Genomic DNA, 27,574 nt, shown 5'->3' on the forward strand with positions numbered 1-27,574 from the left:
TCCTTACTAAAACCGTTGAGTATCTTAGTGAGTTCTGGCATGAATCAGCCTCTGTTTGGAGGTGCAAGAGACGAAGTGGAAAGCATTTATGCCACTGCATGAGTAGCTGGGACAGATTTGGCTCGAGATGAACATTTTTTCCTCAAGGCTAACATATAGAAAGGAGAATAAGGATTTTGCCAACAAGTAAGAAAAGTTTACAGCACGTCTGCTGGCTGCAGTGGAATAATCAGAGTTGGTCAAGAAAAGGAACATCTGGGAGGGAAAAGGGAGAGAGATGGAGTAATTAGCATTTTAATGTATTTAACTTCTTTACTAGACCACTTTTTAATGTATGTATATTGTGTACCTTTTATAGATGTTTCCAGTTGTACGATTTTTAATGCTGTGTGGATGTGAATTAATGTGTGAGCAACAGACAACCTTAATTTCCCTACAGGATTAATAAAGTTTTACCTAACATAGTCATCCTACACCAGGGCACTCAGAATGAAATACTTGCACATGCTGTACCATTCAGGAGCCACTATAGATAAATATAAAAAAATACCAAAATGTCAGAATACACAGAGTATCTGTGTCTGGTCTACACAAGATCAGGTGTGCAGAATCTGCATGTAAAACACATGAGCATCATAATTGGACAACAAACCAGACAAAATTTGGAACCTTGGTCAGCTTGACCTTGTGAATGACTGGCATCATGTCTAGCTGACCTCAGTAACCATTAAAGCACACACCACTGAGTCTGAGTCTTCATCTGTACCGCAATTGTGCAGTGATTTTAGCTCGGCATGTAATCCCATCATACACACAAACTATCAGAGGCTTTCCCTACTGTCATTTGTCTCTGGATTGTAAGGCTCCAGACTGAGATCACAGTCAGTCTGTATTGGAATAAACTGTTTATTGCATAAAACAAAGGAGATTATCATCACCCTCTATAGCAGCGGTACCCTATGGATTACAAATGGCTGTATGATTGAACGAGAAAGAGGGGAAGAGAGGATTCTTAGAGACACCCTGTCTGTAGACAACAACATCGGTAGCCTACTGGCTACTTGTTAAGCTTAACGTGCTGTTTTGATATTAGCTAGCTAGTCATCTTTTAGCTGACTTTACCTGCATCCAACAGCTTTACTCAACAGTCTGTTAGTTTGGGGGAAAACTATGAAAAGTTCTTTAAGTTTTGCTGGTTTGCTGCCATGATTCTAACACACCTGCGTAGCTCCGCCCAGCAGCAGCAGGTCTCCTTCACTGCCGCACAGGTGAAAACCCAGCGCGAGCGTCGTAGCGCCATGTGGCGTTTAAAGGCGGCTCGGAAAAACAGGTTACCACATGTTATTAACGGATTAAACAGTTTTAACTGCTGTGACAGAGGACACAGATATGGGTAGTGTGGAAGCCCCTACTGTATCAAATTGACATAGGAATAACAGAGAGTTGGCCATTCTAAGGTAAAAACCCAGCGCATACAGCGTTCATGTTTTKTTTTTTTTTTTCATCCAGACGGCTTCCCGCGCCCCCCCAGGGGGCATGCCCCACAGTTTGGGAACCTCTGCTCTATAGGTCATGACCCTTCAGCAGTAGCAGCTCAGATGGAGAGGCTAGCACTAAGGTCCTCTAAGCAGAGGCCTGTGAAGACCTCAGCAGGTGAAGGATCACCATTGGCAAGCAGACAAACACTGTTCACCACCAGCATCCTATAACAGTCTACAGAGCAGCGGTGGTCAGTATACTGATCTAGTGCCTCGAAGCAAGGCACCTTAGATGCAATAAGCAGCTGAGACAGCCCAGCCTGTCAGAGGTCTGATGGGGTTGTTGCTTCCAGCCTTAGTGCCCTTTAGCACCATAAGAGATTTCTCTCCATATATGGGTGCTAATATTGATATGGCCAATGACCACTAGAGATTACAAAGGTTGGGCACAAAAGTATGAAAATCAAATGTTAGCAAAATGTTAGCCACAGTGCTTTTGATCACATCATTACATGATAAATTAAAATGAGTTCAATAATTTCCAGTATGATGATTCATATTTTTGAAGGGCTATTTAATTTACATAGATATCATAATCTATTTAGTTTCAGCTGAAGGTGGTTTTTATTTCCCTTTTATTTAATGCTTTTGGTTGTGTTTTATTTGGGGTGTTTAAAATTTCTTCCAGCTCTAGTTTGAAATAACTTTACAAAAGGTTATTGGTCTGTCAGAGGGTAAACTTGCATTATTCTGCCACAATCAATATATTGCTTGAAGATGGTCTCAAAACAACAATATTATCATTTATAGCAATAATTACTGGAACAATTTACCATCCAGTAAACTGTGTTGTCATGATTCCTGCTTTGTTCTAACTGAGCAGATTTAGAAGGTGATGACATGCCAAGAAAAACAGCAACACACCAGTTCCATCAAACCAAAAGAAGATTGTTGGCAAAACAGTAACAGAAGCATTTTAGAGCAAGGGATCAAGCAGCCTTACCGAACAAGGATATCCTATGTCTGACAAGAACTCCAAGTTTGCAAAAAAGACTGAAAAGATTCACAAAATTGGGATGAGAAAGTTGAATTAGTAAAAGGAAGACTATAAAGATAAGATGTGGAAATGCAGACTGGAGGTACAGACGATCATTTACAAGATGCTGTCAGACTTTCCTCAGAGTGGAACATATTTCTGCTCCAACATAGTCTGAAGCTAGCTGGGTTTGTGGTTCTCACCTGGTCACCATCTCCTTCTCCTTATTTGAGGCATGGCCTCCACTGCTCATTGGATGAATGGCTGTGGACAGGAAGTACAGCCTGTGGTTTTTAAAGTACTGATCCACCAATGGCAAAACAACCTGGTGGTAAAATGATGCACAGACAGCATAAATACATTTATTAATCAAACAAGAACATTACTGGGGTGGGTTAGGGCTTGGGGAATCTTTTTGTTCCTCCCCTGCAAGTCAACACTGTTCTGAACACCCCAGGTTTTTGCATCATTTTAAACATAATTACAGATTGTTGCCCAAACAGTTAGCTCAAATGATGACCAGCAGTGCTCACACGCACTACTTTTCATCACCTAATATGTACCTCCAGCTCTGGAGACTTCTTTCCTCTGAAACAGAAGATTCAAACAGCCCAGCATGTCTCTTCTATTTCAGTCAGAGCTACGAGGTAGAGCATGCACTGACCCAACACTGACACTTTCTAAATCATTATACATCTCCAAATCCACCTTTCTAAAATATTCAGCAATAAATACATGAGCTGATGTTTTACTTAGACTGAAAACTTACAGTGGTATTTACCAGCAAGAAGGCAGGTTGAAATAAAGGAATTTCTGCTTTCCAAAAATTTCCAAGAAAAATGACTTACAACTCAAACTTCCCTTTGAAATGCATCTGAGAATTATTTTTCATTTAATAATTCCATTTGATAATTGGCCAATAATTGATAATTCATCAACTGACAGATTTCTTGTGGGGATGAGATTAGGACTTTCTGAAACACAGCAAAGTGTAAAAATACTATAAAAACCATAACTGAATAAAAACAAACTAAAAGAAGTGTGACCTTTCCAAAGAACTTTATTTGCTGTTCATGAGGAATCTTTCCTCCTTCCAGCTTTGCTCCCACATCTGAAAGACAAAAAGACCAGAAACAAACTGTGAGATCTGCATACATTTACATGCATTAAACTCTTTCCTCAATTTGTCAATTTAGAGAAGGTAATAAGAACTCTTCAGAAAAACTCATGTGTTCAGTACCTTGGATATAGAAATAATTTCTGTTTTTAAAAAACTATACTTTGAGTCTGATTTATTGTCAAACAGTGAGGAATAATGCTTATGTTTAGGCAGTGCATGTGGCCTTCTGGTTAAAATGTATAACACAAAGCTAGTATATTAGTTAATATCAATAATCAAACAATCACTTAAACAGGACGTTATTCGTAATGCATTGTATATTTTTAGAAATTAAGCCTGTCTCTCTTGACAACAATGTCCAGGACTGTAGCTCTAAGTAGTTCATTTTAAAGTTCTGCAAGTTTGAATATGTAATGAACTGCTGCCAGCCCAGCAGTATAAGTAGAAACTGTTGGAGGTGTGGGTCGGTGTTCTGACTAACTGAGCTACCATGTTTTCCTACCGTGGTTAGTATCAATAAGTTCCTTCTACTGGACTGGTAGGGGGTTCAGCTGCACAACATGGTTGAGACTGTCATTTGATGATAGGGGTCATGTGATATTTCATAAGTAGGCAACAACTGAAGAATCCTACCAAAGTCCATCATATGCTGATGAGCCTGGTCTACATATGTGATGAGCTTCTGGAGGAAGGTGTAGGCAAACCTCTTCTCGATTGCTGGAGTGTCCAGCTCTGGAGACTTCTTTCCTCTGAAACAGAAGATTCAAACAGCCCAGCATGTCTCTTCTATTTCAGGTAGAGCATGCACTGACCCAACACTGACACTTTCTAAAGTAAATGTAGCTAAATAACAAATATCAGCTGAAGTGTCAGAAAGTAGCAGGTTCAAACAACTGAAGTTCCAATAATCCATCTTTTCTGAATTGTCTCAAAAAACAATACAAGCAGTAAATTTCTTCAGAACTCCAAAAGATTACCATTTCAAAAGTTTGCATATTAAGTGTAAGATTTACTGTATTATCTTAGCATGGGGCTGTTTGAAGTGCTCCTGACCTAGTTAATCTACAAATGATCCTGAAGTTCTGAGCTGAATTAGAACCTCTTTGAAACATTTTCTGTTGCACAAAGAGGGCCCTGTTCTCATCGATGCATTGTCCATATTTTCATGGCTAGTTAAACTTGCAGTTCATCATTGTACGAGTGAGATGAAACCAACAAAGGCTAGGTATGGACAGGCATAGCCTGCTCATACATGATGTAGCAGTTATTGATATAATTTGACTGGGGATTAACAGTTTAAGAAGTTCAGATGATTTTCCAGCAAACACCACAGCAAAATGCATTATTAGATTGTGTAAGTACACCAAAGATGCAGCAAAGATTATTTTTCTCAAAAAGATTAAATCTACATAGATATCACTATACTTCACTGAGGTTCTAATCAGCCTCCAAGGAAGAATGGACATGCTTCTACCTGGATACGATGTAACCGTTGATCTGGAGAAACTTGAGAATGTCTTGAGCTTTTTCTCGGTCCTTGGATTTCTCTTTGGCAGTCAGCGTGTCATAGGGAACTAGAAGAGGATGTCTTCCTCCACCTGAAGATGTCAGTGAGCAAACACACAAAAACCCTAAACCATTTCATCTAAAGCAGCAAAAACCCCAAAGAGAACTAAGTTTTTATTCAAGTTATTCATTTTACCTTAGTGACAGTCTGAAAAGATCTGGAGGCAAAAAATGAGGAGGATGTCTTTTTAAAGACAGCAGAGCTTTACTTTGGGGGAATCCGTCTCTCACTACCACTCTAAGTAACTGACTCTTATTTGTTTGGCTGTGGTGGAATATTTTTAAAAAAATCTAAAATGAATATTGGATTGACAGTTACGCATAATATTTAGGAAGGTAAATGAATGTCAGACTAAAATAACAGAAGGCATCATATGGTGGTGGTGGTGTGGCTGTGTTATGCCGCTTGTTACCTTTAGCTTCTAGCTCCATTTTCTTTTGTCTTGCCCAGATATTATGATAATTTTCAGCAAGCAGCTCAGCCATAGACTGGGAAAACAAAATGATTATCATGTGTGGCTGCGTTTACACTGCAAACACCAGTGAATCGTGTAACATTTATTTTTAATTTAAGACACAGTAAACATTATTTACACATGTTTACTGTAGCTTTGTACTTTCATGGTTTATTTATAGAAACATATTTACCTGCATATCTCTGGACAGTGTAACATTGCTCATGTCAACAGGTCTTGGGCTGAAAGCTGGAGCTCCTTCAAAAGACAGCTGTGGACATTAGGAGCAGAATGTCACAAACCACTAAGAATTTTCTGACCACAGAGCCTTCTGGTCAGAAGTTTCTCTTCACGGGCAATAATGTAATCGTACTGTCAGGCTTTTAATGATTTAAAGTACATTAGGGGCCATGTGTAGAAATGATACACACAAAAAAAACTGTGGCGCATTATTTTGCTCACTACATTCACAAAAATGAATGCTGTGTGTAATCCATGCAAACTTTTTCAGTCGACAATCACCAAATAACATTCAGGTTATTTAACTCAAGAAAGTTTGAACCAAATGGTTTATCATGATTTGTTTATACCTAAGTAATGGTGCTGCACAGCCTTTGATCTTCATTGACCCATACAGTGATTTTACTGACCTTTGTGATCATCTACATAATCATCACTCCCATTCACATACTGACCGGGTTAGCATGATTTAATGAATGAATGAATTGCTCCACTAGGCTACCTGGCTGGCCTGTGATATCCGTCTGGATTTATTGTGGAGGGTGGCAGTGTCTCCCTCTCTGTTTCTGTCGATGCTCCAGCCCCACGACAGCATCGTCTTCAGAGACTCTCTGACAGACCAGCAGTACGCCTCCTTGTCCTGCCAGGTTACAGGCTAGCTATAGATCACTGCTTAAACTAACCAAATATCAAAAAACAACTACAAATATTTGACAAAGTTTTATAAGAGCTTAAGGATAAAAGGAATGTGAAACTGAAATGTGATGTTTGTGTACAGTTGCTTTAGTTTCACAGTAAAGCCATGATTGGTTTGGGATGGAAAGCGAGCAGCACCTTCTCAGACAGAGCTTTGTACGGCTTCAGCAGGGGATGGGTCTTACTGCTGTCACACAGGTGTTCTTCATATGTCCAGCCATGGGAAAACTGAAAAACATTCAAGAAAAGTCATTCAAGAATAGAATATTGGTTTGTTGGTAATATTACTGATGCTAGATGTGACCGGTGGATTTCTGCGTTGTGTGTGTTGTGTGGTGATCAGACAAACCACAAGACATCAAGTCTGGGTTTGGAGGCGGTCTCCGTTTATTTAATCTGTCAATCGGGAGATATTAGCATTAGCACCTAGCATGTGCTCCAGTTCTCCAACCCGATCTCTCCCCAGTGGAACGAATAACAAAAGGGGAGAGGAAATTAATAACTTAATATTTATAATAGTCCTGGAGGGCCCTGAACAAAAGAAGAAGAAAATAAGGCGGAGTTGGAAAACCAAACCCCTTATAGTAGACACAGAGGAACACAGCAACAGTCAAGTTGAAGCAGACAAATACATAAAAGAACACATTTTGTGGAAATATAAAACTATTAATATAGACCCAGTTACATAGACATAAAAAAAATAAATCAGTGAATCAAACCTATCGGTATTTTACAACAACTCTCTGTTCATGTAATCTTCGCATACCCTGATTCTGTATTTCTCTGTCTGCAGATACATGAGCTCAGCCAGGTGGTGGACTTGTTGGGGGATTTTCATCAGTAGCAGATGATCTGCACAGCTCTGATGATTTAGCATTCTCTATTTACAATCAACTGTACTCAGTTTGAAAGCTCTGACCTTTTCCCTCGGCTACAAAAGTTCACCACCTCTCTTTGGACTCCTAAAAACACTAAACATCTGGTTTGTGCTGAGCCCCATCCTGCACCTCGGTACCTATGTTTTCCAGACATGCAGTCTTGGTGACGTGGTGGGGAGACTCCACCCTGTGTATGACACCACCACATTCATTCTTGTTCTTGTTGCTGAGAAATAATCTACAACATTTCTGAAACCAAGGCAACTGAAAACAATGAACCTAAAAGATGAAAACATTACACGTGTTTCTGTTGGTTCCTGTAAATCAGGACTGAAAACATGTTACTGTTCTGCAGTTTTTGATCAAACAATCTCACTAATAAACTACTTCAACATTTGTTTCTTTAATGGCTTTGATAACATGTTTTTCTTTTCTTTTATGCTTTGCTATTTTCAGTCTGTCTTTCCTGTATGATACTTTGGATTGCCTTGGGTATGAGTGATGCTGTGTAAATAACATTTTTAATAAAGTGCACAGTGTTGGTATGACAGTTTGTATGAACTGTTAGCTGTTTTAGTGAAAGAAAAAGTGTATAGTTCAAATAAATAGATAAAATCTAACTGTAGGACATGTTGAGGCTTCTTGTCTTCTCACCTTCTCTATGCACCACCTCTCATGGTTGTGCTCGGCATATCTGGTTATAAAATAGTCCAGCTTTTCAGGAACAGTTACACTAAAGACAAAAACAGGATGTTTAAGCAACAGTTTGTCAGTCAGCAGAAGTGATGCTACAAGTTGCATTTCTGAGAGCACTATAAATGCAGCAGCACATAGTAACTAGAGTCTTGTTACATACTTAGAGGTGTCTGCTGGTTGTGGGTTGAAGTTTCCTTCTGAATCCATGGAGGACTGTTTCTCCATCAGGGCCATGTAGTTGGACTCCATGTAGTCTGGAGGAAGAGCGCCAGCCACCGCGCTCAGACACGGTAGTGCCAGCTTAAACAGCTCCTGGTCATAACGCTGCATCGTTAAAACACAGGTGTTCATTCAGGTTTAGATTCAGCACTTCACAGATGCAGTCCATCCCAGGCTGAGGTTGCCACTTCATACACCTTATATAAATTACCTTCAGTGACATTGTTGTTTATTTACAGATGAGGTTTGTTGCTGGGATTCCTTTGTTAGTTTATGTATAGTTAAAGTAAATCCAGTCAGTTGCTTTGAATCTTGGCAACGATTTAGAGATAAGCAACCACATGAAGACAATGAGTCAAATTCAAGTTTATTTCTATTGCACATTTAAAACAGTAGCTGACCAAGATCCTGCACAATGTGTAATGTCTCCACTAACTCAAACAGTTCAATATATACTCACCAGCCACTTTATTAGGTACACCTGTCTAACTGGTTCTTAACACAAGTGTTGAATCAGCCAATCACATAGCAGACACTCAATGTATTTAGACATGTAGACATGGCCAAGACAACCTGCTGTAGTTCAAACTGAGCATCAGAATGAGGAAGAAAGGTGATTTAAGTGACTTTGAACATGGCATGGTAGTTGGTAGACGGGCTGGTCTGAGTATTTCAGAAACTGCTGATCTACTGGGATTTTCACGAAAAACCATCTCTAGGGTTTACAGAGAATGGTCTGAAAAACAGAAAATATCCAGTGAGCAGCAGTTCTGTGGGAGCAAATGCCTTATTGATGCCAGAGGTCAGAGGAGAATGGCCAGACTGGTTCAATCTGATAGAACGGCAACAGTAACTCAAATAACCACTTATTACTACTGAGGTATGCAGAAGAGCATCTCTGAACAACACGTCAAACCTTTAGGCAGACGGGCTACAGCAGCAGAAGACCACACCGGGTGCCACTTCTGTCAGCTAAGAATAGGAAACTGAGGCTACAATTCACATAGGCTCACCAGAATTAGACAATAGAAGATTGGAAAAATGGTGTCTGGTCTGACGAGTCTCAATTTCTGCCGCCACATTTGGATGGTAGTGTCAGAATTTGGCGTCAACATTCAGGCTGGTGGTGGTGCAGTGGTGTGAGGGATATTTTCCTGGGATACTTTGGGCCCATTAGTCACAACCTACCTGAGCATTGACCATGTCCTTCTCTTTATCAACCCATCTTCTGATGGCTACTTCCAGCAGGATAATGCGCAATAAAGCACAAGTTTATCTCAGGCTGGTTTCTTGAACACAACAATGAGTTCACTGAACTCGAATGGCCTCCACAGTCACCAGATCTCAATCCAATAGAAAACCTTTGGGATGAGGTGGAACGGGAGATTTGCATCATGGATGTGCAGCTGACAAATCCACATCAACTACGTGATGCTATCATGTCAATATGGACCAGACTCTCTAAGGAATATTTCCAGTACCTTGTTGAATCTATGCCATTAGATTAAGGCAGCTGTGAAGACAAAAGGGGACCAACCTGGTACTAGCAAGGTGTACCTAATAAAGTGGCCAGCGAGTGTAAACTAGAGTAAATGAGCACCCATCTGTTCTACCTGGCTAGAAGAACCTCTGGTAATGGAGAAGTTTTTGGAAAGAAGAAGGAGCACACTTCGTTATTGAGAGCATCTAAACACAGAATCATTTCCTAAATACACAGCTACTCGCCTTTTTCACACATACATTCGTATACGCACACAAAAATAAATGAGATAAAGCAATGACAAAAATGTCAGCTTCCTTGTATCTTGGTTAGTTTCAATGTTGTCATAGAAACTTATTTAAGTATTTTGGAAGACTTAAATAATCTCCAATTAGTTTTTTTTTTTTTTTTACAATCAATCAAATCAATCAAATTTTATTTGTATAGCACATTTCAGCAGCAAGGCATTTCAAAGTGCTTTACATAATTAAAATAAAAAAAGAAATAATCAGTGAGAAAGAGAGAGATTTAAAAAAATAAATAAATAAATAAATAAAAATAAAAACAAAAAAACAAAAAACATTACATCATTAAAACGTCGAAAAGAAAGAAGAAGAAATTAAAAACATTAAAGACATAAAAAGATGGAAGACATCAAAACCCGCACTCTAACCCTAATTTAGCCATAAGCAACTCTAAACAGGTGGGTTTTAAGTTGAGATTTAAAGGCACCCAGTGTTTCAGCTGTTTTACAGTTTTCTGGAAGTTTGTTCCAAATCTGTGGTGCATAGAAACTGAATGCTGCTTCTCCTCGTCTGGTTCTGGTTCTGGGGATGCAGAGCAGAACCAGAACCAGAAGATCTGAGGGGTCTAGACGGTTGGTACAGTAATAACAGATCTTTAAGGTATTGTGGTGCTAAACCGTTCAGTGATTTATAAACTAACATCAGTATTTTAAAGTCTATTCTCTGAGCTACAGGGAGCCAGTGTAGGGACTTTAAAACTGGTGTTATGTCTCTATCTTCCTGGTTTTAGTGAGAACCCGAGCAGCAGCAGCTTCTGGATCAGCTGCAGCTGTTTGATTGATTTATTAGTCAGACCTGTGAAGACGCTGTTGCAGTAATCAATGCGGCTAAAGATAAACGCATGGATGAGTTTCTCTAGATCGTGCTGAGACATAAGTCCTCTAATCCTAGAGATGTTCTTCAGGTGATAGAAGGCCGACTTTGTGACTGTCTTAATGTGGTTCTGAAGGTTCAGGTCAGAGTTCATCACTACTCCCAGGTTTCGGGCTGATCGCTGGTTTTTAGTTGTAATAACTGAAGCTGTGCATTGATTCTAGTTCGCTCCTCTTTAGGTCCACAGATAATAACTTCAGTTTTGTTTCTGTTTAGCTGGATAAAGTTTTGTCACATCCACACATTGATCTGTTCTAAGCATCTATTCAGTGATTGGATGGGTTCAGAGTCACCTGGTGACATCGTGATGTAGAGCTGTGTATCATCCGCGTAGTTATGGTAGCTGATCTTATTTCCTGTTATAACCTGAGCCAGTGGGAGCATATAAATATTGAAAAGAAGGGGTCCTAGGATTGAACCTTGGGGTACCCCACATGTGACCTTTGACCTCTCTGATGAGAAGTTTCCGATTGAAACAAAGAAATCCCTGTTCTTTATGTAGGATTCAAACCAGTTGAGCACTGGACCGGAGAGTCCGACCCAACTCTCCAGTCGATTCAGTAAAATGTCCTGATCAACACTGAGGTCCAACAGAACCAGCACTGTGGTTCTCCCACAGTCTGTATTTATATGAATGTCATTGAACACTTTGACTAGGCCGTCTCTGTGCTGTGGTGAGCACGAAAACCAGACTGGAAGGAGTCAAAGCAGTTTGTTATTGTTAGGAAGTTATTCAATTGTTTAAAAACAGCTTTTTCAATAATTTTGCTGATGAATGGGAGGTCAGAGGTCGGCCTGTAATTCTGCAGTAGTGATTTGTCCAGATTGTTCTTTTTTATCAGTGGTTTGATAACTGCTGTTTTCAAAGCCTGGGGGAAAAAAACACCTGAAGAGAGCGATGAGTTACTATTTGGATCAGATCATTAATGACAGGCAGGACTTTCTTAAAGAAATGTGTGGGTAGGACATCCAGACAGCAGGAACTGGAGCTTAATTGACTTATAATTTCTTCTAGGGTTTTATAATTTAGTAGTTGAAATTGGGTCATTTTTCCTGCATTTGTTTTGTTTGGGCACAGCATTACTACTGTCTTTGGAGTGGATGTGCAGATTAATCCTCTGATCTTTTGAATTTTCTCTAAAAAGAAACTTGAAAACTTGTTGCAGGCGGCATTAGATTGAAGCTCAGGTGGCAACGTCATTGGAGGATTTGTGAGCCTGTCAACAGTGGCAAATAAAGCTCGAGCGTTGTTAGTGTTTTTGTTTATGACATCTGCAAAGTAACAATGCACAAATTACATAACATTAGTGTGTAGTTTGATCCACATTTTAATACCTTGCAGTCTTTCACATGTTGAGTCGAAGAAAACTGTTCCAATAAATACAGTGGTTTTGATGTAGCCTCCATAACAAGAGTCTACAAAACAGTTCTTATCACTTAATACACACAGAACAAACTATAAAACAGATGCTTTGGTGAGGCAACAAGGACAAAAGGAAATGTCAGGTCTCACCTTGCAGGACAGAGCATCAAATATTCCCCAGAACAGTTTCCTGGAGAGGTGAAGCTCTTCATCTGAAGCCACTCCGAAGCTGCCCCAGCCTCCGGACAGGCAGTAATACTTCCAGCAGCGCTCATAGTGATTGGTCAGCAGCTGGAAAAGTAACACGCTTCATTAGCGAACACCACACCTTCACCTTCTCCTTGAATGCAACTTCAACAACCGTGGTGTTTGTCTTAAACACCACGGTTTTAAGACAAACCGTGGTGTTTGTCTTAAAACAAACACCACGGTGTTTGTGGCTGCCACTTTGGCAGCCACTTTCTGCCAAAGTGGCTGAATTATGAAAACTATAAAAAATCTAATATACTTTGTCTTGTCTTCTAACCGTATGACATCATAGGAGTAAAACTACACTAATGTCATAAACAGTGGTTTATTCCATCTCCATATTTCTTCTGGGGATGAGGTAAGGATGAGAAAAGAGAGGCTTGTCACCTTCAGAGGCATCTTGGTGTGTTCATTCAGCAGGGGGACGTCGAACACCAGCCTCCTCAGCAGGTGCTGCATCATTGAAGGCCTCAGCTTACTGCATTACATCAGGGAGACACACAGGAAGTGGCCATTTATTCTCACACTCATATAGTTTTAGGAAATGTCTCTTTAAAACCTGACAAATGCAAGAAATATGGCTTCAACAACAGAGCCAGTGTCAGTGTAAGACTGTACTTATTAGCTTACCCACAAACAGCCAGCAGACACTCCTCTATAGCGTCCCTCTGAGCTTTGGTAAGGCAGCAGCCTTTGGACAGGCGGTACACCGTGTGGAGGAGGGAGTCGATCAGAGAAGCGAACGGCTCAGTCCCCGCAAACAGAGGAGCACATTTGGTCAGGAGGGGCAGCACCGCTGTACACAAGTACCTGTTGAGGGCCAGGGCCATATCTGTGGCACTGAGGGCAGCCTGGCACAGCAGGACAGGGTCAACACAGTGAGTGGTGCAACATTTTAAAAAAAAGTCTACATCAGCTATGAGCTGTACATCTGATGACCCTTATGGAGACTGCAGCATTGCAGTGTCAATGAGTTTTTTAACTTAGTATTTGGGTTAGGATTCTTTTCTACTCAAAGCTGATTCATCCAAAGCAAACAGAAGGCAGTTGGACTTCATCTCATGGTTGTTCAAAACATTTCAACACCTTTATAGTCAGTCTGAAAAAATACCTCCTCTCTAAACTGAATAAAATGTGAACTTGCTTTCAGCCATCACTGAAAGATGAGAGGTGAAACATCTTTAAAAGCGAGAAGGAAACATCCAGTTTTCTGTTTAACTGGGTAGACTTTGATCTTTAACTTGACCAGCTGCATCTGCTATCTGCAAAGGAACTCCAAATTATTTGTGGAAAATTTGCCTATTTAAAGATTTGTAAGAAAATGCAGCTTGGGAAGCTGTGCACAATGGTACTTGACATGCTATTGGCAGCCAACCAATGAGCAGCATTCATTTTCCTCGACACTGACTGGACATTCCCCCAAAAGCAGAGACAAGAAAAAAACTATGGACACTAGCTTCTACTGTAGAGATAAGATTGTTTCTGTTGCGTATATTAATGAATATTAATGTTTATTAAGGTATATTTGGTGTGTGAACAGTTAAGATTTTCAGTTAAAAATGTTTTTGAGTGGGTCCCACATATTCATGTACAGATGTGGTCTAACAACTTGCATATATCATTTATATCAAGTAAAAAACAGTTTAGGACCCAGCACTGACCCTTGTGGTACTTCACAGGTCACCTCCAGTAAATAAGTACTATTTATTTGTTCATATTGATGTCTTTGATTCAGGTAATGTTTTATCCAAGAAATGCCTCTTACAGCATATTTCTCCAATTTATGTAAATGTAATAAGTTGACCGGCATCACAAGGGAGATTGGAGGGAAAGCTTACTTACAGTATCCAGAGAGGCAGCAGCTCTGAGATCTGGCAGGAATCCAACCTCAAGAAGGTGGAGGAGGAAATTCTGGTCTTCTATACCATAGACCCGGTCCAGGAAAAGGACCATGGCTGCTTTATGGTCTGGACAGAAACCTGCTGACATGTCTGGCTCCACAACTATCCCATCTGAGAGAGCACAGGAACAAAAGGTCATGTCTAAAAACATTTTAAAATACTTTAAAAACATGCTTCAAATGGAAGCTCAATGATACAGAGCAATCACAGACCAAGTAGAGTTTGCTCATCTTCATTTATGTTAGTTATTGTTCCTGCTGTCTGCGTATGAGCTGAGACTGGACCTACCTTTAGCCAGGTTGGGCATGGAGAAGGGGATGCTGATGACTCCCACCAGGTCTTCGATGGGAATCAGGGACCTTAAAATGGCTCTGATGCGGAGGGCTTCACCTTTGCCAGCATGGATCAGCTGGTGTAAAACAGGCATTAGGTTAAAGAAATAAAATCGTCTAGGTTTTAGTCTGACATGTTTAATATTCTGTTATGTTTAAAGCACTCACATGCATCTCTGGAGCACAGCGGCCCAGCAGATCAATAAGTGCAGAGTAGAAGGTCATAATGGCATTGCCCATGTGGATGGTATCATCCTCCTCTTCATCCAGCATGTCACTGCTGCACAGCAGTACCACACCATTTACCCTTCATCTCAGTAGTAGCTTAATGATACTTTGATTTATAGCAATAACATAACAGGTGTTATGCAAGCATGAGAATACATCTAGACATAAACAGGTAAAAACCAAAAGTTTTTCTTTTTGAATCGAGTTGTGTCATTTTTATTAAATTTCATATTAAAGCACATTGGTGTAACTACCAGAGAGAAGGCGCATGCTGTATTAACCACTAACAGCTTTCTGTGATGATTATTAACACAAGCATTATTAACACATGAATGCTTGTTGTCTTACAGTGTTCTGCTGCTCTCAGACACCGGAGATGGCCCGTCTCTGGAAGGATCCTGAGAGATTCTGATGGCTTCCTCCATTGCTGCAAGCAAGCCATCACCGCCTTCACCTCGAAGAGCGGGGCCAAAACATTCAGGCCGGCGAATAAGAAGCCTCACCACAACGTTGGCGTTCTCTTCCACGCTCTCCCCTGCTCACGTCACAAGCACAGAGTTACAAAAAACTTATCAATGACAAGTAAAGCTGCCTGTAATGAAAGTGTTTCTGCCTTCACCATTGCAGAAGACAGCAAAACGCAGAAAGTCCAGGTAGCGCTCCCCCTCCACAGGGTTCCAGCCGATGTCTGGGTATCCCTTATGCACCAGCATTACACAGCTCTGCAGCCCACAGCCAGCCAGATACTGCACCACCTTCAGAGCAGTCACACAATGCTCAGCTATACAGTCAATAAAGCTGAGCATATAACTAATAAAGCTAATACAACCTGAAATAAACTGACAGAGAAGATCCCAAACGCTAATAATATAAGTTTTAAAATCAAAAAGCAATTGAGAAATTCTGTGCATGCAAAAGTGTGTACACAGGATTAGGTCTCAAAATACGCTACTGTATTTATTCACTGACAATACGGAGGAAAAAAATGGTTACATCACATTTTTCATGTTTATATTCTATTTGAATTGTTCTGTCCCTTAGTGAGAAGAAGAAAAACAATGAAAATATTGCAAGGTTTAAACTACATCTTTTTAAGTGTCACAATAATTTTTTTTTTCGTTGAAGTTTATGTATAAAGTTGTTGTTGTCATAGTGAATGAAAACGCATCCATGCAGCAATGGAACAACATCTTCTAAAATCCCACCACAGATAACAGGAGTGTTACTGGTGTCTTTTACCACATTGCTATTCAAATTCCAGTACAAAAATGACTATAAAACTTCCACATTTTTTCAAAGATTCATTCCTGATGATGATGGCTGTCAGTCAGGACCTACAGGCTGAAGTGGTTCTGAAGAAACTTCTGACTGAAGATCAGTGCTGACTGTTACACTAGTTTTCAGCTAATATGTTACCACTATTTCTTTATCTGCTCTGGATTCATGGATCACTTTGCAATAATTACAGAAATTATCTCTTCTTGCTCCTTTAGCATCTTTAAGTTCTGTAAAAGAATTTTTTGCATAATTTTAGCTGCTTTTGTGCAAATATTGTCAAATTTTTCTTGACAAACTTTAGATGCTAAAAACTGACTGAAAAGGTTCAAGTGTCCTGTGGCAGGTAAATAGATCTATATTCCAAATGGATGATGATGCCACAGTAGATTTCTGGTTTTTGTTACTGAATTAATGTCATTTTATTCCAGTGGGAGCACCCAGTGGTGGGCTGACAGGGCTTTGGGAAAGCTGCAAGATTTTTAGTTGGGAGATGAATGTGGTTAAAGTAAAACCAGTCTTACTTGAATCGGTTAGGGACAGGTAGTTCACAGCCATAATATATTGGACTTATTGTAGATGGAGGAGGACACATGGATGCTTATATGAGTGCATTTGTAAAACTCACCTTTTCCAGCTCTGGTTCTCTTAGAGCTAGAGCCAGTTCATTGTTATCCATGACTGATGCTGCAGCCACGTCCAGAGGAGTGGATCCACGCATGGAAGGAGAGGCTGAGAGAAGAGAGGAAAAATGGAGAACAGAAGAACAGAGAGCAGGAGCACTGGTACCATCATATAAAGAAAGAACATGTTTACATTTTGTTTTTAACATTTTCCTTCTGAACATGTCAGAGCTGAAATGCATCATCATGCTTCCCCATGACCGTTGATCTGCACTGATCCTTTAAGATAAACTTGTTTTGTCTTTCATGTAAATGTACAAAAATCTATCTGATTTGGTTAAGCCATCTGGTAGATGACGTTCCATGGCCATTTCATCCTGAATACCTTTCTCCTGTGTTGTTCTTAGCCAGGAAATGTTCTTTGTAGAAAAGGGGAATGGTTGTGTAGGAGATTTTCTTATTGTTATTTTTTTCCTTGTAGGTAAGTTTGTTTTCTTGCTTCTAGTGTTACGATCTGTGTTTTCTGTATAATAATCTTGGGATTTTCTATTTAGTCCTGTTTCCCTGAGTCCTGCTGTCCTGTCAGCCCTTGATTGTTCCCAGGTGTGTCTCGTCCCCTTGATTACCCCGTGTGTATTTTAGTCCACCTGTTGTCTCTGTCTTTTGTCAGATCCTGGTCGCACGTCTATAGTCTAACGTTGAAGCTCTCCAGTTGTACTGTGAAGTCCTGGTTTGCTTAGCTCTTGTTGCTACCGGTATTAGCTGTGTGCTAACTCTCTGCCGTGCTGCCTGTTCTGGACTGTTGAGCTGTCTTCATTAAATTCATCATCATCTTCATCACAACCTGGGTCTCAGCGTTCATTCTCACCACCACCAACCACACCCCATGACATCTAGTTTGAAGGAGAAGTTTTGTTAAATGGGCGAGGGCAATGTCTTCCTGCCAAGATTTCATATCTTTGCAGTTTTGGTTGCTATTGGTCTATTTGTACTTACCAGTGAAATTACTGAAAACAAAAGTCCATCTATCAATTTTCTCACACCCTTATTCCTAATGGGGTCAAAAGGGGTGCTGGTGTTTATCTCTAGTGGTCAATGGGCAACAGGCGGGGTCACCCTGGACAGGTCACCAGTCCATCGCAGGAAAGCCTAAAGTAACTTTCTATATTCTATTTACAGTTAACTATTAGCTAATGTGGTTAGCTCTTCTACTTACCAAGGCCTACGCTGCTATTCTCCAGCAAGTAGCTCAGATGGTCAAACATGGCCTTCTGGTTCTGGCGGCTGATTCGGCAGAAGTAGCACAAAAACCGACAACAGTTGGCCACCATTTTAGGAAAGGTGATTTCCTGTAAACACATTTAACCACAAACAAAAGCGTTTGTGTATATAATTTTAAAAAACACTTCCTAGTTACGCATATGTACATTTATTTGCTTATTGAGGTTTTGCAGCCTGCCTACCTTGGAGTCTCCTCCACTGAGAACGTTAACCATGACCTCCATGACCGTCTCATGCATGCCCAGAGCTCTCATCAGGTTGGGATGCTGGTAGAAAACCTTGTTGTTCATTATATCACTGCAGAAAAAGGAAACATTTTCAATGCTAAACTCCTCATAGATCTGTACACTGAGTAAGCACTCTTTAAAATTCCTGCTTGTCTCTGCACAGCAACTGTCTTTTATGCTTTTATTATTAAAGCTTTAATTAATCTGGCCAATGATACTGACATAAAGATATATTTCTCAAGAGTGAGCTGGAAAGGCAGCAGCATATCTTAGTGGAATAACTAGACAGAACAAACAAAGAATACGAAAGGCAACTTTGCATTTTAGGAGAGACCTGATATACTGGGCTGAAACTACACTTGGCAAAACCTGTGTAAAATTTGTGCTAATTCTCCTTAGCTGTGCTGGGTCCCTGCTGTGAATTAGATCTATTATAATTGGCTTTATGTTTAAGGTGGTTGTCCTGAAGCTCAAGTCTTTTTCAAAGTAACACTTTATTTGAAGGTGTAAATAAGACTGACATGACACTGTCATAAACATGACATAACATCTGTCATGAACATCAGTAAGTTTTTATGAATATTTATGGCTGTTGTCATAAAGTGTCATTTGGTAAATCATGACACTTTTAATACAAAGTTGACATTATTCAAAATTGTCTTCATTATGACAACTTGTCATTAACCAAGAAATCATGATCTGACATAAATTTGTTATAAAAGTATCACCGATTAAACTTTAAAATTAGCTTTATGTAGTAATATTGTATAGCTCTGCCATGTTGTCCAGTCTTAATTTTCTTAATTTAATCGATCCTAAAGTTTTACAGCAAGACGTCTACTAAGCACGTATGAACTTAGCATTTGAAACATTATTTAAGGCTGTTTTAACCCTTCTGCGTGCGAAGACTGAGACAAACGTAGAGGACTGTGGCAAATGACACACGTTTTACGTGTGTGGGGTCGGTTGAACCATAGAATAGACGCCTCATGGCCGCTCTCGCCTATTGTCGCTGACGAGATTTAGGACGGCCATCTTGGAGCGGTCCACCACTCCACTCAGCGTTATGTATTTAGCAGCGCAATGACGTATTGCTGTTAATATTACAGCAACATTAACTACCTTGCTGTAAGTTAATGTTAGCTAAAGTTATTAAACTCCATTACTGTAAGGTTAGCCCTTAATATCAAACATATTTTAATGACAGGCAAATAGGTTTTTCCCCTCCAATCTAGCAACTTAAAAGTTAACATGTTATTCAAAGTTATCCTTTATGTGCATTATTTAGCAACTTGGCTGATGTGACACAGTGCTTGTGTTCTTTGCTTTGGAAACTTTGGCCACATGAAGACCCATGTTAGCCTAAGGCAGAGGTTCCCAAACTGTGGGGCGTGCCTCCTAGGGGGAACGCCGTGCCATTGCAGGGGGGCGCGGGAAGCCGTCTGGATGAAAAAAAACAAAACATGAACGCTGTATGCGCTGGGTTTTTACCTTAGAATGGCCAACTCTCTGTTATTCCTCTGTCAATGTGATACAGTAGGGGCTTTTGCATTTGCCATATCTGTGTCTGTCACTTTTATCAGCAGTTAAAACTGTTAAATCCGTTAACATGTCGTAACCTGTTTTTCCGAGCCGCCTTTAAACGCAACATGAGCACTAGGACACTCGCGCTGGGTTTTCCTCTGAGGCATCACAGAGCAGCTGGATTTGTTCAGAGATTAGATTACATACAGGTGGACTATGTTTAGTCATTAGCAGTCATGAGACAACTTCTGAAGGAAATTGGTTGCACTGAATCCTTTCACATACCACACTGTTCAGTTTTTATTTGTAAAAAAATGTTTTAAGTTATGTCTAATTTTCTTTCTACTTTTGAAAGTTAAAATGCTTGGATTATATTTTTATTGCACAGTTCCAGAGTCAATGCTGCACTTCAAGCTGTTGATCTGTTTGGCAGATAATACAGAGAATTACACTTTTATAAGTTCTTTGCAAAACAGTTCAAATTCAGTCAGATTCAATGGAGTGTCTGAAAATCAATTTTCAAATGATGCTGCAGATTTGAAGTTTGATTTAGGTGTGGGCTTTGACATGAATATGCTTCGATCTCATAAATTCCAATCTTGCTCTAGATGTATTTGTGGAGTTATCACGCAGCTGGAAGATGATTTTCAACTACAGTCTCTAGTCAACATAGCTGCTTTTCTTCTGGGAATGTTTTCAGTTTATCTCCAAACAGGATAATGCTGTCAACATGTTTCCCAAGGGCAAAGTCTCAAAGTCATTCCAGGTCAAAGTTCAGAGTCTGACAGCCGCATGGCCTCACCCAAGCCCTCTGATCATCAGCTTCTCCTCCTCTCTGCCCATCCGGACGCTCAGCAGAGAGCGGATCTGACCCAGGGCAGCCAGCAGGTTGATGGTGTCCTCTATGGATACGGAGTTGATAGTGTAGGCTTTAGGAAGAGCTCGAACCTGAACAGTCAGCCAGACAGACAGTGCACACATGTAACAGATGTGCAGACCACACACACATCCACGTAGACATGAATACGTGGACGCCTCATTGAACGCTGAGTTCTATGTTACGTCACCACCATCTTGGATGTGGCAGTAGAGTGATCCATAATCACTCTACTGTGTGAGAGAATGTGTCAGTGTCAGGCATCAACTTAAAATACTTTATAGAATGGCACTTTCTAAAGTTTGATCCATTTACCTCATTAGCTTTCTGGCAGATCTACAACATTCAACATGGCAGATGCTGTGACGTATCGCAACAACTGACCAGCTCAATGAGGCATCTACGTTTTCATGTAACTGGCACATTGGTTGCTAGGGATTCACTACACCCAGTTGCTGTTTATTGACCAGCTATCATATTTATAAACTAAATTTATCTTAGTTTTTACCTTAGTTATCACTGATGTGTAACAATTAGCAGCACTAAGTAAGCTGCAAGGCAATATTATTTATGAAGAACATGTACAAGACAATTCAAAGAGCTTTGTAGAAAAAGAGCTTAGAAACAAATTAAACAAGATAAAACAAAGGAAATATAAGGGAAAAGTTGACTACTTAACTACTTGACTACTTAAGTTAAAAAATTAAAAAAATATATTTTTATTATAATAAAAAAAAGGTTAAAAAATAAAATAAAAATCTGTGGTTTTCTTATGTCTAATGCACTAGTTTTTCTAAATGCTGTGCTGACTGCTGTGTTAAAACTGCTGTCTCTCCAGAAATACTTGAAGTTTCGTTTATAGATATTGGCATAGACATAATACTTCCTTATTGTTAACCTGTGCCTCGTCAGGACTTTTTCTAACTTTCTACCAGTATTTAGTAAAAGAAGACTGACACAGACACACCTGTCCTCCAATGCCATCATACTGGCGGTGTAGAAGGACAAACATGGCTCTCACTAGCTCTGGATCCTCTATAACCGACTCCTGAGCCCAGTGGACCATCGTATCAGAGATAAGCTGCTGTAAGGTACCTGTGGAAAGAGAAAAAATGAAACTGAACAAAAGTAAATGAGACTGATGCCAAAACATAATGTCAAACTTTTATACTTTTGTATATGCTGTATTTCCAACTTTACAAAGATGTACTAACGGTACGCGCCAACAGGTAAGATGAAACCAAATGAATAATTCTTGTATGTTAACCTGTGAACTGTGGTGCTTGCATGGTTTTGTCAAAATTAAGTTCATTTCAAAAGCGTACACCTACTTAGTGATGACATAAACCATGAGGAAAAAAAAAAGAAAAAGTGTTGATCAGAGAAGACCAAAATTGAACTGTTTGCCTTCCAAGCAAATCCCAGCATGTGGTGGAAAAGCTGAACACAGGGTTGAGTTGTTTGGGCGCACCCTAAAATACCAACCCTGTGGTCAAACACTTGGGGGGATCACGTTACCAGGCTCTGTGTTTACTGATCTGTCTACATTAAACCTTACTGGGTTTCCTGTCCTTTTTTTCCTTGGGCAGGCTGCCCATCTTCTTCTTCAGGTAGGACACCTTCTCCACCAGCGACATGAGACGACCTCGAATGGTAAAGTCACTGTCCCCATCTATTCCTCTCTCCTCGTCCAGCTCTACACAGGACCAACACAATGCTACCATTAGTTGCAGTTAATCAATATGAAAATGTTTTGTTAGGAGGGTGTGAGACAGACCACAGTGTCTCATCAGATCTTCATGGAAGTCCAGTAGCTGCTCCCGGATATATTCCGGACAGGGACATTCCTGCTTGTCATCCTTGAAGTTCAGCAGCATATTGATCTTGGAAAATAATACAAAAGTATGATAACTGTTCTCATAAACATAAACCAGTTTATGGTACTTTACACTAATTTAATATGAACAAAATGAAGGTTTGGATTTGGGAGAACTTTTCTTGGGTGCTCTGAAACTTTTAATCAAAATCTGTCCAGACATCCTGTCATCCTGTTTTTTAAGTTTCCCTTTGGACTTGGCTGCTTTTGAACTAAGTGTTATTTCGAGTTTGGAGCATGCCACCAGCAGATTGTCAGAAAAGTTAGTCTGAAGAGCTTTGAAATAAAGGATGATGTCTCTTTTCAGGCTGGAATTCTTTTCCTCAATCTTCAATGGACAAATTTCAAGTGATGTTGATGAAGCCTACTAGTTTTTTCGGTAACACTTTATTTGAAGGAGTGTGCCTAAGACTGACATAACACCTGTCATGAACATGAAGGAGTCTTTATGAATGTTGTCATGAAGTGTCATTTGGTAAATAATGACACTTTTAATGGAAAGTTGCTCTAAAAGTTGCATTGAAAGTCCATTAAAAGTACCAACTTTGCATGATTTTGTAAATTATGATAATTTAATGCAAAGTTGTCATGATTTACCAAATGACACTTCATGACAACTGTCATAAACATTCATAAAGACTTCTTTATGTTCATGACAGCTGTTAAGTTTATGACAGTGTCATGTCAGCCTTATGTACATCCCTTCAAATAAAGTGTTACTGTTTTTTCTAGTATCATCGTTTTCAGGTTTCCCTCTTCTCCAACTTCAAGACCACAATGCATGACATGTTGCCATGGTGATTTTCCTACCTGTTCCTGTGGGGGAGATCTGAACTCTTTGGTTTTCTTAGCAGTGAGTGCAGCAGACATGTTCAGAGCCAGCATCACTTCATTATAGCGAAAGCGCTGGTTGTCTTGGAGACAAGCAACAAAGTCATCGGAGAAGGCCACCACCGCCTCAATACGATGGCGCACCTGGCAGTCACACAGGTACTGCAGCACATGGCACATCTACACGCACACACACAGATGGACAACAGTCAGCACCATCCACAGACATTCTATGTTTGAAAGTGATTTTATAGTCCAAGGCTCACTGCCCTGCATGTTTTAGGTGTTTTCTTGCTTCAGTGAGCCTGGAAAAAACAGCCACCTGTTCTATACTTTGCTGTTAATCACAGAGTTGCAAAGGAAGTTCCTGTAATCTGGTTCTTTCACTCCTCACCAGTTTGGAACTTTCATTTCATAGTTCCCACCAAAAGATGGATGACTACAAAAGTCTGGGAATCTGTTCTAGCGGCTTAACCACTGAAAGATGTCACTATGTTTAATAACCATCTGATGGTTATTAAACACTACATTATGTGTATTTTGAAGTACAGTGGATGAAACAAAGTATAATGAGTCAAATAGGTGCATAAATAAATGAATAAATTAAAGTGATTATTATTGTACACTTCACATGATCATGAAGCAAATACCTGCTGTCCAGCTGTGCAGAGACTACGCAGCAGTACACAGTGACTCTAAACATGATATAATGAGTTTTTATGTTCTTCATGTTTAATACTAGTGCTAAAGATTTTACACCCAACTTTTATATTTTATACTTTCACAATCTTTATTAAGAATTTGGAAGCAAGAGGAACTTGATAAAAACTAATTTAAAAAGTTGCACTTGTTGAGAATTCTGACATAAAAGTTTTAAACTCATATTTTTTATAGCCTGAATTTGTTTTTGTTTTTTGCAATACAGGACAGATCTGAAAGGATAAGCTCCATGTGCAATATGTGCAAGTAGAAACAGATAAACTGTTATAATTCTTTTCAACAAGATGGTCTTTTTTTTTTGCTGTACTGTAATGTTGGTTATAACCACTCACTCAGCAGCACTGAACAGGACAAACTCTGACTGTGATCACCTGCAGTTTAACGGGCTCTGGCAGCTTCATCTGCAGCAGCCCCTCCTTCGGCAGGTTCCTCCCTCCATTCTCTCCTCTTCCGGCTGTTTCCACGTTCTTCAGCATCTCCAGCTCTCTGGGAAGCTCTTCCTGCCCGTCTCTTGGTTCAGAGAACACAGACGGTTCAATGAGTTGGAGAATGTTTTTTAGATCTCCATTTTGGAAAATTCCCATGATGAGCATGGTGTAGACCAGCTTGATAAGAGGGACGAATAGCAACTCTGTGCTGCCCCCTACTGGATCTCGAACATGCATGCTTCCCTCCCGCACTGCCTCGGTCAGCATCTCAATAGTTTTCACTTTTAAAATCTCTAAAGGGAACTCGGGACTGTACTGGAAACAACTTCCTGGTCCACTGTTTCCGTTGTCATGGCAAGAGGACTCAGTCACACGTATAAAACTTGGACAGGAGAAGTGCATTCTGGGTCTCAGGGATGTGCTGAGTCCGATGCCTGGCAGGCCATGCTTCTTCAGGTCATCTGGAAACAATGTGATGCTTTTTGTTTCATGTGTCATGGGCACAATGTACTCATTATTCATCATCAGCCGAGCTGTTGCGTAGCTCCTCAGATGGATGTCGATGAGGAGGTCATAGTAGCCCGCACGAAGCAAACCTGCAGAGAAATGCACCAGATTCTGTTCAGCTCAATTATCACCATTACTCACTGTCCTCAAAATACCAGGACATGCTTTTAGTGGGTCACTGTTGCACACAAGCATCTTCAGACATAATCATGAGCACCACTGAAAATATTATGGCAGACATTATTCCAAAATTGATTATCTGTGTGGATGGTAAGATCTTTTCCCCATTTAGTGATTGGAATTTGAGGTGCATTATTGGTTGAATATATTACTTTGTATAGTTTTGAGAGTGATTTTGGAGACTTTGCGATATTATTAATGCTATTGAGGATGTTTGGTTGTCCTAGGTGAAAGTTATTAATGTCTATTTTTAATTTGATGGATTGTTTAAATTAGTTATATTGAAGAAACTGTTTCCTGTCAATTTTGTATTTATCAGTAAGCTGTTGCAATGTTAGGAAGTTATGATCATCAAAGATATGGTGGAGGTATGTGATGCCTTTTTCCTTCCATTTCGTTCCCGACAGAGGTGATTTATTTGCAGTGAAATCTGGATTATTCCATATGGGCGTTTGAGTTGTGGGTGAGAATATGACGTTTTTTATTTTATTGATTTTCATTTTCAGCTGTCCAACATCACCAAGATATAGTTGATACAATATAAAATAATCCATAGAACACACCTCACATAGCACAGGATACACGTCATGGGACTTATAGAATCAGACATTTGCACACACTGTACACTTAATGCAACTGATGATCACCTCCAAGCATTCTGGCTCTCTCCACCAATACAAAACTTCTGGAAAAAAACAATCACCAAGCTGTCTCAAATCTCTGGCCACAACATCCCACTATCCCCCTCTGTCTGCTTACTTGGTCATCTAGATAAACTGAACATAAACTCCAAACAGACCCAAACCCCACTGCTTGTGGCTCAACTATAGCCAAGAAAACAATACTGCTCAACTGGAAAAATAGGAAAAAAATCAGCACCTCACAATGGCCAGATCTACTTACACAACATATATCAATGGAGCAACAATCAGCAATACATAAAAACCAGCTTGAATATTTCAATAAAATATATTCCACATTTCTACTTGACATTTCATTGTTGGTGAATTAATACCATGGCGGAGGCAAGGACCAGGGGAGAGGAGGGAGTTGAGAGAGCCAAATAATAGGATTTATGGTGTTTCATCTTTATCCTTTATTTATTATTTATTCTGGCATATGAATTTATTTATTCTCCTTTTTTTCTTCCCTCCCTTATACAGCTTTTCACAAAATATCTGTGATGATAGATTCATTAGAGAATAGAGAAATAATTCAAATTAGAAAATAACTGCCAAGATCAAAAGAAAAAAGCAAATCCTAATTCACATATTAATCAGTTGAATTTTTGTTGTCATAGCAATCGACTATGTTGTGTGTTTTGTTTTGAATGTATCCTTTTTAATGTATACCAACATGTTTGTTTTGCTTGTCTGTCCCCCTATTTGGTTATTTGATTTCTATTGATGTTATTCGTTCTATTAAAAACACCCAAAGAAACAGTCATGAGTACTCTTACTATGCTGTGTGAACTTTGACCTGAACATGACTGTTTCTTTTACACAGAAGTTAAAATAGGCTCCAGCCATCTGTTTGGAAGTGAACAGATGATGTAGTAAACAGATAGAAAGGATCTGTGTGTAAGCTGTAACACACTTGTGTTTGAGAGAAATAATTGTTCACCAAATGCTGACTTATCAGAGAGAAGCCGTGTTAAATGTTTAGAATGGCTTCAGCTTTAGGATGCTATGTTAAGTAGAGCCGGGGTTTTAATGTGTTAAAATGAATGTAATGAATAACTCAAAGTGAATGGGTTAAACATTTTAACACAATTAATCACATTTTCTAATAGAAGTGGCATCCGCGAAAAGCAGGAATGGACCACGGCCCACTGGGGGATCATTTCTGCTTCTAAACCGATCTGATTGGGCGTTGGAGAAGACTATTGTTATGTTCAAGATGTGCTAAAAGCAGTTAGCCTACCAGCAAAGCTATTCACACTGATGGTAGCAATCTACTAGACTGAATGGCTAAAATAACACTTTGTACCAATTTGACAGTTAAAGAATCTGAAGAACATCCATCCATCCATTTTCTTGCACCCTTTTTCCCTCAGTGGGGTCGGGAGGGTTGCTGGTGCCCATCTCCAGCCAACGTTTCGGGCGAGAGG

The 27,574-nt window shown here is 39.8% G+C and overlaps 1 protein-coding gene across 2 annotated transcripts in view; it reads right to left on the reverse strand.

The window, feature by feature from the left end:
• The window catches only part of ryr2a (ryanodine receptor 2a (cardiac)), a 157,389-nt gene that overhangs the window by 54,106 nt on the left and 75,709 nt on the right, over window positions 1-27,574 (reverse strand). Inside the window, exons 34-61 of one of the 2 annotated variants that reach the window (XM_017310781.1) lie at window positions 24,721-25,373; window positions 23,609-23,809; window positions 22,700-22,805; window positions 22,481-22,618; window positions 21,890-22,017; window positions 20,848-20,993; window positions 18,477-18,591; window positions 18,230-18,362; window positions 17,019-17,122; window positions 15,735-15,870; window positions 15,464-15,650; window positions 15,056-15,167; window positions 14,844-14,964; window positions 14,497-14,666; window positions 13,285-13,505; window positions 13,042-13,132; window positions 12,556-12,696; window positions 8,326-8,489; window positions 8,124-8,202; window positions 6,730-6,819; window positions 6,398-6,535; window positions 5,849-5,926; window positions 5,614-5,689; window positions 5,109-5,232; window positions 4,268-4,383; window positions 3,561-3,625; window positions 2,718-2,839; window positions 2,482-2,531 (exon numbers count right to left, since the gene is read on the reverse strand). In XM_017310781.1, the coding sequence (XP_017166270.1) occupies window positions 2,482-2,531; window positions 2,718-2,839; window positions 3,561-3,625; window positions 4,268-4,383; window positions 5,109-5,232; window positions 5,614-5,689; window positions 5,849-5,926; window positions 6,398-6,535; window positions 6,730-6,819; window positions 8,124-8,202; window positions 8,326-8,489; window positions 12,556-12,696; window positions 13,042-13,132; window positions 13,285-13,505; window positions 14,497-14,666; window positions 14,844-14,964; window positions 15,056-15,167; window positions 15,464-15,650; window positions 15,735-15,870; window positions 17,019-17,122; window positions 18,230-18,362; window positions 18,477-18,591; window positions 20,848-20,993; window positions 21,890-22,017; window positions 22,481-22,618; window positions 22,700-22,805; window positions 23,609-23,809; window positions 24,721-25,373 (4,005 nt within the window). The remainder of the gene's footprint in view (window positions 1-2,481; window positions 2,532-2,717; window positions 2,840-3,560; window positions 3,626-4,267; window positions 4,384-5,108; window positions 5,233-5,613; window positions 5,690-5,848; window positions 5,927-6,397; window positions 6,536-6,729; window positions 6,820-8,123; window positions 8,203-8,325; window positions 8,490-12,555; window positions 12,697-13,041; window positions 13,133-13,284; window positions 13,506-14,496; window positions 14,667-14,843; window positions 14,965-15,055; window positions 15,168-15,463; window positions 15,651-15,734; window positions 15,871-17,018; window positions 17,123-18,229; window positions 18,363-18,476; window positions 18,592-20,847; window positions 20,994-21,889; window positions 22,018-22,480; window positions 22,619-22,699; window positions 22,806-23,608; window positions 23,810-24,720; window positions 25,374-27,574) is intronic. The other variant, XM_017310782.1, reaches the window with a different exon arrangement.

Source organism: Poecilia reticulata, linkage group LG19 (genome assembly GCF_000633615.1).
Source record: "Poecilia reticulata strain Guanapo linkage group LG19, Guppy_female_1.0+MT, whole genome shotgun sequence".
Taxonomy (NCBI): Eukaryota; Metazoa; Chordata; class Actinopteri; order Cyprinodontiformes; family Poeciliidae; genus Poecilia; species Poecilia reticulata.